At 32.0% G+C, this 12,106-nt stretch overlaps 1 protein-coding gene across 1 annotated transcript in view; it reads left to right on the top strand.

Moving 5' to 3' along the window:
- LOC139527653 (uncharacterized) overlaps positions 1-12,106 on the top strand; it is a 54,810-nt gene that overhangs the window by 14,334 nt on the left and 28,370 nt on the right. Inside the window, exons 3-11 of the mRNA XM_071323185.1 lie at positions 1,942-2,021; positions 5,374-5,472; positions 5,977-6,099; positions 6,610-6,732; positions 7,856-7,978; positions 9,040-9,162; positions 9,300-9,419; positions 9,878-9,991; positions 11,931-12,053. Coding sequence (XP_071179286.1) covers positions 1,942-2,021; positions 5,374-5,472; positions 5,977-6,099; positions 6,610-6,732; positions 7,856-7,978; positions 9,040-9,162; positions 9,300-9,419; positions 9,878-9,991; positions 11,931-12,053 — 1,028 coding nt within the window. The remainder of the gene's footprint in view (positions 1-1,941; positions 2,022-5,373; positions 5,473-5,976; positions 6,100-6,609; positions 6,733-7,855; positions 7,979-9,039; positions 9,163-9,299; positions 9,420-9,877; positions 9,992-11,930; positions 12,054-12,106) is intronic.

Raw genomic sequence — 12,106 nt, 5'->3', positions numbered from 1 at the left:
ATAACCTGTACAGTTTTTGTTGAGAAAAAGATAATAACTTGTACAACTCGCTATCTTTTAGTTTTATTTGTTTCTTCCTTCCATCTGCTTTTTAAGTAATAACTTCAGCAAACATGACAATTTGAGCATATTAGGCCAAATAACTAGGTGCCACTAAAATACGGACTACTAGTGCCAAGTGACAGAGTCATTGAAAGGAATAAATAAAATAAAAATCTTCTTCCAATTATTTTTATTTTTTATTTTTTCAATGGATGGAAACAATTATTCAATTGTTCTCTTACAGTTGGGTTTTAAATATAATTATTTATTTACTTGTTTTTTTTTTAATATAGAATTGCACAATTCTTAATCATTCAGACCATTGTCAGTTGTTCTTGTGTGATCATGAAATCATCATACTCTTTGTGTCAGCGTTCTATATTCTTATGGACACATAACTTTGAGGGGGGAGTTGTCTATCATGCATAAATTAAAGCTCTGACCAAAGAAGAAATTCCAATTAATTATCACTATGCAGGATATGTGGAGCTCCAAAAAGTAAAAACAATGTCAGTGAGTTGGTAAGCCACTTCAGCTCCTCTCTTTGCCTTTTACGGGCGCAGTCCACTGAATTTGGTACAGTGATCCTGATAGTAAATGATTGATAATCAACATGGTCTACCATGCAGAGAGAAAATCTTTGACTTTGACTCAACTACTAGTATTAGAGACTGTAGTAATGATAGGAGGAGCGACCTTTTTCAAAATATTCGCACATCTGAGTGAAAATCGGGATAATGTCTCTGCTTATACATGTATTGGCAAATTGTGGTGATTTTTTTTTAACTCCTTATAATTATTGTTTGTATGCCCCCATGACCAATGTTAACTCCAGAGTGTGCTGTTCTAATCAGAGGGTAAAGTTGATCAACTATACAATAATAAATAATTTCTGCATCATTCCATCTTAAGAATTATTTTTGAAGTGCTGTCTTTTTGGAACTTAACTTGGCTTCCTTTACATTACTTAAAGTATATCTTTATCTTTCACATGTGAATACTGAATTATTAGAAGACTTTATTGTCATCTCACTATTTAGTTATTTCATCATGAACTTTCTTTTATTTGATGTTTTCAAGTTTTATCCTTAAATACCCTATTAAACTGTACAAATTGGCTACCATATTTATCAAATAAAAATTACTAACATGTTACAAGTTTATACTATTGCGCTTATTATAAATTATTTGTTTAAAGGAAAGTTTTTTTTGTATACAAAAAATAGGATAAGGTGGAATAATGATTTGTACAAGTTATTATCTTTTTCTCAATAAAAATTGGACAAGTAATTACTTGTACAATTGTATTTGTACAAGTAATAATCTGTATGATGGCATCATACAAGTAATTACTTGTACAAACTGTTTGTACAAGTAATAACGTGTACAAAATAATAACATGTACACGACATATATATTTTTTGCAAACATACCAGGTGAGCGATACATGCTACTTGGGAGTATGCATGTATAATGTGTGTTTCAGGATAATCTGAAAGACCGTTTGGGATTCCAATAATTAACAATAGCAAGTACTAATAAAAATCTTGCGTGAGTTCAACTGCACTGGAAGCATAAGCGGTTCTTGCAATACATGTTGCATCCATCGGGGCACTGATGCGTCAAACTTGTAAATTATAGAGAGTAAAATGGCTTTAACTTCTTCTAAATTCGATTGTTCAATGTGTCTAAATGAAGCAAAATAACACGAACCCTTCAAGAGAAAAACAAAGTGAACCATCGACCTACAGAACGGCAAGTGCAGCCCATGTTCAATTATTTACACCACCATTGTGCCCTTGTTGCTCATGCTTAGAAACGTTCGGTGATCAGTTGTGATAAGCATTTAGATGTTATTAAAATGCATGTGATACACACCTTGCCACGTTTTATTTTCAGACAACAACTCTATACATATTACGCAGGCTGTAGGCAAGCCCGTTGCTGTACTGGATATGTCGGGTCTTCATGTTCTCAGGGTATGGTGATTTGGCATTTTCACTTTTTATGTAACTCAGTCATTCAACTTTTAACATACATGCTAAATACTGTACTAAAAATGATTAGCTTCTTTTATCTATAAAGGTGTGTTTTTTTTTCTATTAATGTAAGGTAAAGCGATGCAATATGACCTGCAAACGTTAATATATTTTACCTTTTCATGGATGAATCAAGTTTAGGTTAAACATATTTTATTTGCAAAAGTAGCAAAAGGGATTGGACACCCGTTATAGCAACCTTAGAGACGTCCTCTCCCAATATAAATATAAATACAAAGTACATTAGATAATGACGAAAAAACATAGTAGGAATGCATGTAATACTTACTACAAACGAAAATTAGAAAAAAAACCAAACAGAACCAACAATATAATAAGGAATAATAATAAAAAAACAAACTAGACTGGAGTGAAGGGTTGTAAAGTAGAAATTTAGAATGTAAATTGATTGTTTTAAATCTTTGTGTTATTCTGATACAAGATTGTACGAACTCAAAAATGTCTTTTTTTTGCTGAAAAGAAAGGTCACCGTCACCAGCTAATAGAAACTCAATGGATATAGCATATCTTTCTAATTTTGAAAACAGTATTTCTCTTGCTTCGTTGTGAAAAGCGCACTATAAAAAATAGTGTATACTATCTTGGCCACAGCTGCATGCGGGGCTGGATTTAATATTAACACGATGTAAATCTTAACTTAAAGAACTGCACATATTTCCCAAACGTGTATGAATGATATTAAGTTTTCTATCCCCACAACTAAAATAGGAAGGTGGCTGTATCAATTTGGACTTCATCTTTCGTTTAAAAATATTCATATTTTTGGACGTACGTATGTCGGGGTAAAGGCTATTCCATTCAATAGTAGTGGATGGGGAAAAGGGTTTTCTATAGTTATGTCTAGTCTATAACCGGGTACTACATAATTATTACTGTTTCGCAAACCGTAGTTAGATACTTGACCAACAAGTGGGGCATTAAATCATAGAGATAATCAGGGGCAGTCACATTATGTAAAGAATATAACATATTGAACTTTCTGGACTTTCTTCTGTCCACAAGCAATTGCCAGCCAGTTTCAAAATATATAGCTCCCCGACTAGCAAACACGGGCAACCCAGTTACTAATATCCCTGCTTCTAACTGAACATGTTCTAACTTGTCGGCGTCTTGTTGAGTACAACCATCCCATAACTCACATGCATATTCCATAACGGGTCTAATAAAAGTTAAATATATACGAGCAAGATAATTTCTATTCAATACATATTTTAATTTTTTAAGAACATTTAATCTTGTGCTTGCACACTTTAAAATGTTTTCTATATGTGTAAGGAATTTGCCTTGGAATCAAAAGTAATCCCTAAGTGTTTATGACAGGAGACAAATTCTACTGATTGGTTTTGAAATTCTATTTTAATATCATCTGGGGAAGTATCGAAGGAGAATATCATAGCCTTTGTCTTATTAGGATTAAAATTAATAAGCCAATCTTTAAACCATACTGAAATTTGTTCTAAATCGCTATTTAAGACTTCCTCTATAGTGTAAGGGTTATTGCTGGAATAAGAAAGAGATGTATCATCAGCAAACAATCGAGTAAGACTTTTCAAATTATCAGCTATGACATTTACATAAATAAGAAATAGTAGGAGACCTAGTACAGAGCCTTGCGGAACTCCTGCATTAGTGATCAAGTGATTTATATATTTCAATGAAAATTTGGCTTATATTTGATAATTCATGAATTTGGAAACTTTTGAATACATCTATATATTTGCATATCTATACACCGTTATCTGCTTGGACAGGGTAACCTAACCGTATATATCTTAAGTTTGATATAAAATTGAGAATGGAAATGGGGAATGTGTCAAAGAGACAACAACCCGACCAAATAAAAAACAACAGCAGAAGGTCACCAACAGGTCTTCAATGTAGCGAGAAATTCCCGCACCCGGAGGCGTCCTTCAGCTGGCCCCTAAACAAATATATATACTAGTTCAGTGATAATGAACGCCATACTAATTTCCAAATTGTACACAAGAAACTAAAATTAAAATAATACAAGACTCACAAAGGCCAGAGGCTCCTGACTTGGGACAGGCGCAAAAATGCGGCGGGGTTAAACATGTTTGTGAGATCTCAACCCTCCCCCTATACCTCTAACCAATGTAGAAAAGTAAACGCATAACAATACGCACATTAAAATTCAGTTCAAGAGAAGTCCGAGTCTGATGTCAGAAGATGTAACCAAAGAAAATAAACAAAATGACAATAATACATAAATAACAACAGACTACTAGCAGTTAACTGACATGCCAGCTCCAGACTTCAATTAAACTGACTGAAAGATTATGATTTCATCATATGAACATCAGGCACAATCCTTCCCGTTAGGGGTTTAGTATCATACCATCATAACATATATGAGAAGAACATAACCCGTGTCATGCCAACAACTGGTTTTAGAATAAATGTGTTTAGTTCCGACGCAAAGACCTTATCAGTGACTCAATATTGATATGTATTCTGTAGATTGAAAATAAACTATTTGAAAAGAAGAAGAATTTTTAATTAATGACTTTTGGTTTCCTTAATGTAAATAGTCCGGAATGGGGCGAATTCTATACACTTACACATGTAGACTCTATTAAAGAGAATGCAAAAATGCAGACATCATGATTGTAGAATCATGAAAGATGTTTTATAAAAAACTAAACAGGTTACAAAAAGACTAGTATATTGAATAGTAATTTCATTTAAGAATTGAATGCTCCATTTTTGTAATTTTATTGGATGGAAGCGCTTCATTCTGGAAATGTGCGCATGCTCAACGCTTTTACAAACTGTACAACTATTCAATTGTTATAATTACTTTTTTATGCTACAACCATGCAATCAAGAGTTGTATCAAGCTCTTCGTTTGCATTTCTGTGCATCATCTAAAAACTGTCACTGATAGCACGTAGAGTCATAGCTGTTGTATTTTATAATTACGGAAATAAAATTTGACATTGAAGTGCTCAAGGCTATTGTCAACCAATCAAATACGTATCCTAATGAACCATATACGTCTATTGTATTTGTTTCTGGTGAAAAGTTGTCGCATTGGCAATCATAACACATCTTCTTATTTTATTTGTAATGTAAAAATCGTTAGATAATTTTCTACAAGAAGAATCCACTTCCATTTTAGACAAAAAGAACATAATGAAAGTAGCATAATTGTTTAGAAAAATTGTGATCTGATTCAATTCTTTTTAAGATTTTACATTATATATTATGTGATGTTTTTTTTGTCATTAATTTTGCTTTTTATAAAACATAGCTGTTTGTCACGGATCAACAACATGTCCGAATGGGGGAACATGCACACGGCCTAATTATTGTACATGTAAACGAGGGTTCTCCAGTCCGTACTGCAGAGGTATGTTATCCTTGAACCCATTGTCCTTGCTGCTTGTAATAGCAAGGTTTATAAATCCGTTTTGTAGTGACATGTTATTCTTGCTTGATATGTAGTTTCTAAGCCCTTAAGTGACTTGGACATATAGTGTTACCGATATATTTCCTTTGGTATTCATGAAATTAGATAGTTCACCAAATTTGTTTTCGCATAATGCTTGCACAAATTAACATTATAGCTGGTTCAAATAACAACTTGTTTTTTATTTTAATTTGATATTTAAAAATTAATTGCAAAGGTTTAACATAAACTATTAACAAGAATAGAGTCAGTGTTATATTGAACTCTAGTTTTCTTGTGCAAAAGCATATACTTTAGTAACCTTTATTGACTTTACAATGTTTTGATATCAACTTATCGGGTATTTTTTTTAAGACTGCTGGGTATTGGTCCAGCAATGAATATATAAGATTGAGGTAATTTTCAATAACCTTGATAAATACAGATAATTTGTTATATTTGTAGATATCAACGAATGTACTAATGGCAACGGAGGCTGTAACCAAATATGTACAAATACACATGGTTTATTTCGATGCTCTTGTAGAAGAGGATTTTTACTACGAGGCGATAGGAAAACCTGTGCTGGTATGTTTAGACGACATGGTTTCCGAATGACGTTTTCTTAGCTATTAATGTAGTTAGGGGGATTGCACAAACTAAATAAAATTTAAAAAAAATGAGGAGAAAGTCTTCATTGATCACTTCCGGAAAAAAGTATTATTTCACTGTGTCAAATGTTTTTCACTTTTGGTAATAAACAGGCTATTATTTGAACTTGGAATTATTTTTAATTATGGAATTTGCAAAATTTCTTGTGCTTGAAATTTTCATATTGATTCCATGTTTATTTGGTATTATAATGTTTTGAGAGGTTTTTAATACTTTCCATACAATGCATTTTGTATAGATAGTGTTGTGCGCTGCATGCACAGTTCATTCTGTTGAACATGTACTATCTTCTTTGTAATAGAATGTGTTGTGCGCAGCACAGAACATTAAAGTACAGAATAAACATGGATTTTATTAAAAATTTCAAGCACAAGAAATTATGCAAATTGCATAATAATAATTAATACTAAAGTTTCTTCTTAACAGATATAAATGAATGCTCAACCAATAATGGAGGCTGTAGTCAAATCTGTGTAAACAGTGTTGGCTCATATGGATGTCGCTGCAGGAAAGGATTCTCTCTCGAAAATGCCAAGAAAACATGTTCTGGTATGTTGTGTTGTCCGTCCCCAAAGACATATGTATGTATTGCTTGTCGTTAGCTGACAACACATGGTTCTTAAGACCTTTAACACTGCATTTTGAAAACAAATAATTTCACATGTTTAAGGATGTCTTCTTCTGAAGATTCAGTCTCGTTGAAATCTCATTCTGCAATTATTTCCAAAACATGTGATACAAGTGGAAACTATCAATGAATTTTAAAATTTTATAATCAAACATAATTCTGTGAAAAAAGGTGTATTTACAATGAATAGTTTTTGAGTAATCCAGTTTTCAAATTTTACGACCAATCAAGTCAGTCTTTTTAGCAAAATTTTGAGAAAATGGGCGAGGGATACACAACGTGATTTTACAAGAATCATGTACATCCCATATCATTTTTGTCTTTTGAAATTTCTTAGATATTTATTTTTTCAATCATTTATAACAAAAATGTTGAAATATTATGCATTTTGTTCTTAAAAATGAGAAAAATCACAAATTTACAAAATTGACAGCATGGTAAATTTGACACAAAAAAGCATCAGGATATGATAAAACTTTCTTATATTATCACCTACCTATAGTTTTTTTAAGTTAAATTTATGCAGATTGGGCCACTGCATCTTTATTTAAAGTATTAGAAAAAGTGGGACTGTGATTTTTTTCACGATAATAGGTCAAAAATAGGTAAAAAATTATGAAAAATGGGAAAATCATCAAAATTGGGTATTTTCAAAGGGTCGTAGCAAAAAAATAAGTGCACCAACATGTGATTTTTTTCTTCACCAATTATTTTTTAACAGTCTTATTTACCCAAAAACCAGGTTACGAAAAAAAGTTTAATTCTAGAAATTGTTGGCTCCTCAGAGGTGTACATCCTTAATGACAGAAAGTTTAAGATTCATTTTATTGAAATTCATTATACTAAAGTTGTACAAAACTTCTAGCGTTTTATTTTTCATTAATATTTATCCTGTAAATTTTGAGAAGCTTACACACAGATAGCGGAACCCCTCTACTCTGATGTAAGAATGAAACTCAACAATAATTTTATGAAATTTGTATCCTTCTATATTATTATCAAAAGACATAGGCGATACAACTTTTTGATGAATCTTTTCTTTAGATAATGACGAATGTTTGGTAAATAATGCTGGATGTTCCCACGACTGTAAGAACACTGCAGGATCTTACACGTGTCAGTGCAAAAAAGGCTTTCATCTTCTCAACGATAGAAAAACATGTTCAGGTAATGGTCATATTTATATTTGATTATCGTAATATATATGTTTTTAAGTACTGTACACTGTTAGAGTTTTTTGTTTTGCCTCAAATTTGAAATAATTAAAGATAACCTTTTTTGGATGTAAATGCGTTAACCAACGCGATTGTATAAGCCTTCAGTAATATGTTCGTTACTATGTTTAAAAAGTTTGCTCTGTACTAGTCCTTGACATAATAAAGGAGTAGGTCCAGTAAGACCCCTTTTTGCCCCCAAAATATAGCAGTTTTACAAAATTGTTCAAATGTTAACTTTAAGTAATTTATTGGACAGAAGAATGCTTCTGCTACATAAATATGGGCTGTTTTTGACAATACAATGAAAATATATCGGGTACTAGCACCACAAAGTCCAGGTAAATTACTGAAATCTTCACAATTCTAGCATTTTAGTTGAATTTTAGACGGTTTTCGTGTAAAACGAAAGTGGCCGCATTCGTGTTCATCCTTAATATTAAAATGTAAGTTGTATTTTATGATAATAAATAACATATATAAAGGTTGAGGATGAACACGGATGCGGCCACTTTCTTTTTTGACAAAAACCATCTGAGAAGTGACATTTTTCGGCATATCTGGTAGATTTTTCATATTTCAGCTTGAATCGGTGCGTTTTTTATGATTAAATCAGTTAAACTCTTTAACAAAAACTAATTGATTCAAATAAAATAGACACTTAAGTGTTTAAAAAGTGGTCAAAATCATTCGTCAGATGAACCTGAAATTTGAGGCCAAAATCGGTCCTTACCGGACCTTCTCCTTTCCCTGTTCTCCTTTAACGGAAGGCGAAGAATAATTTTTGTCGTTATGCTAAACGATAACAGGTTATGTTAAACCACATATTAAATGATATTAGATTTTATGTAAGTTTTATATGTATAAAATCAAGTTTTAGCATATAATATTCAATAAATTATATGCATGCATCATTTTCAAAAAGACTTTCATTTGAATTTTAATACAGACTTGTATTATTGATTGCATCATAAATTGAACGAAGACATTTCATTTACTTTCTATCATTTTCAGATATAAACGAATGCGCATTAAACAATGGTGGATGTGACCAACTTTGTATTAACGAGCATGGGACATATTCGTGTCAGTGCAGAAAGGGTTATCGTTTCGCAAACGATGGACAGACTTGCGAAGGTGATTGTTTCTAATATTTTATCTTGTATTTACCAAAAAATGAATTCTTCAGTTCAAATCTTTAGCCTTATAATGTTTTCCTTATCTGCGCATTAGACGAACTTACTTTCAATGTACTAGTTGTTTTGACTTTTCAGATGTTGATGAATGCCACGGACAGTCTAAGTGTTCTCAGTTGTGTACTAACACCGCTGGTTCCTATCAATGCAGTTGTAGACCAGGCTTTAAGCTGGGTTCAGATGGCAATACATGTGCAGGTAAATACTTAAATAAACTCACAATGTCTTGGCAAAAAATGAAAAAAAACCCAAGAAACCAAACCCAACAGTATACTAAACACACAATAGAAAACGAAAGCCTGATCAAATGGAAATTAGATCTTGCTGCATATGTGGTACTTGTGTTGCTCATGTAAGTATATTCTGAGAATAGGAGGAAAATGTTTGTCAAGTAAAATTGAGAATTTAACTGTGTGAAAATCAGGACTTTCTACTTGGTGAAGTCGCATCACATGGGATAATTCGAGGTTTTTAAATTTGTGAAAAATTAAAAAACCCGATTGTGACATATTCTGTTTGTCATCTATTATCAATAATTGTTTGAATATGTTTCTTAGATACTTACGTAATTGTGACATAAAATCAATCAATTGGGGGTTAAAATGAAAAGAAACTACAATCTAAATACTTGTAGCTTAAAATTATATATTTTGTAGATATTGACGATTGCATAGGAATCAACTGTCAAAATGGTGGAAGCTGTATTGATTACATTAGGTCTTATAGGTGTAATTGTGCGGCTGGATTCGAAGGAAAACATTGCGAAAATGGTCTGTTTTAATCATATTTTTAATTTTAAAATCAAAATCTTTTCAATGGCGTCTAAGAAATTAAACATGAATGATAATAAAACAATTTTGTATTAAGAAAATCAATTGTTTGTCATTTAGTTTTTTTTTCAACTAACTCCGTGTCAATTTTGTTATTAAGAACCACAACTACTACAATCATAATATAATTTATAGTTTTAGCTATTTTTCTGATATTAAGATATCCAGATAACCTTTAATGTTAACAAATCCCCCATGCAATTTCAAAGTTAACCTTATAAATGATATGGCTATTACTTTAAAGTCTCTTAGGTCTTATAGCTCCCGATTAGCGTGGTATTTATCCATCCGGATTTCAACTTTTTGGCTTTGAGCGTTTGTGATGAAGATAAATTAAAAAAAAGCTCATCGGACGCATACAAGTGTTATTTTTATTCTACAGGACCAAGGTTAAAATGATTTGTCTGTTGTTAGAATTGCTTCTAAGATTCTTCGGCATATTATAGAAGACTATGAAATTCATGTATAGACGACGGACGAAGAAAGATCACGATCGATACGACAGTAACTGTAATCTGTAACTCACATTGTATTTTGTACTATCTAGTTATGTACAGTTAAAGTTATAAGTTCAATCCTGCAAGATAACGGGACAAACTAATAGAATAATCGACAAACTGTCTTATAAAATCAAGATGTTAACAATTGATGTTGTGAAGATCTTTTGCTTGCGCTTTTTTCAACATAAGAAAATGCCGATACCTGTAACGCTGCATTTGAACGTGTCCTCCTTTCACAGAAATTCTTTCAGCAGGATTATTTAGAAGAACGACTGCAATTGAAAACTCGAGTTGAAATTAAAAAAATGTTTCCCACAACGATGTTTTTTTGTGTTTTATCTGCATAAGATTACAATGATGTTACTAAGTAGTGATATTCATAACACCAATTCATAATGATTATACTTAACGACTGACGCGTACCAAGAATAACTGATGGGAAGGGAGATATTTACAATAGTAACCATTACGTAATAAAGAAACGATGACGAGAGACATGCTTCCCCGTCTTATATAGGTACTAAACCATCAGAAAAATAACTGATTATTTTCTATTCATTATCGAGACAAGTTTGAGTGAGTAAAATCCCAAAAATACTGAACTCCGAGGAAAATTCAAAAAGGAAAGTCACTAACCAAATGGCAAAATCAAAAGATAAAACACATCAAACGAATTGACAACAACTGTCATATTCCTGGTCGTATACAGGTATTTTCAAATGTAGAAAATGGTGGATTGATCCTGGTTTTATAGCGCGAAACCTCTCACTTGTATGACAGCAACATCAAATTCCATTATATTTACAACGATTCGTGAACAAAACAGACATTATAGGTAAAATGTCAAAATCGGGGTACAGCAGTCATCACTGTGTCACAATTTAAATTAGAAAAAAAACCAGATAAATATTTAACAAAGATGCACAAAAAGCATCTATCAATTTTAACAACCACATTCATTGCTAATAGTCGCGTGTTTGGCGTCAGAATGTAAACGTCAATATAGAATGATTTTGTCGTTCAAAGTGTTTTCAAAAGTATAATTTCACATAGGGGATGGTGGTATACAGGGTTAAAAATCGAAAGTTTTGTTCGAACTAATTTCAGAAAAAGACCGAGATTTGAAATTATTCAGAAATTCTTGAGAGTGTGGATTTTGCTTAGTGAGGAAAGAATTCAACGCAAGAGACACTTAGAATGTGACCGTTACCGGTGTCTCTCTGTTTGTAATTCATGGTAATTGCTTTGTTTGTAATATACAAACATGTATTCATAAATGGTCATACGAGTTTTGAACACAACTTAAATTATGTTGCCTCTCTCGATAAAAAAGTAAACTTTTATCTGAATGCTTTATATATATTTCTATTATGTTTCAGACATAAACGAGTGTATCTTTGTCAATGGTGGTTGTGAGGATACATGCGTCAATACTGTTGGTTCCTTCAAATGTGTATGTAAAAATGGGAACGTCCTAGATAAGGATGGCTTCACTTGTATAGGTAAATGCTGTATTCGAAAAAATATTTTGCTTGTATTTGTTTTTCATGAAAAT

Source organism: Mytilus edulis, chromosome 6 (assembly GCF_963676685.1).
Source record: "Mytilus edulis chromosome 6, xbMytEdul2.2, whole genome shotgun sequence".
Lineage (NCBI taxonomy): Eukaryota > Metazoa > Mollusca > Bivalvia > Mytilida > Mytilidae > Mytilus > Mytilus edulis.
This window is presented reverse-complemented; position numbering and strand designations above follow the sequence as displayed.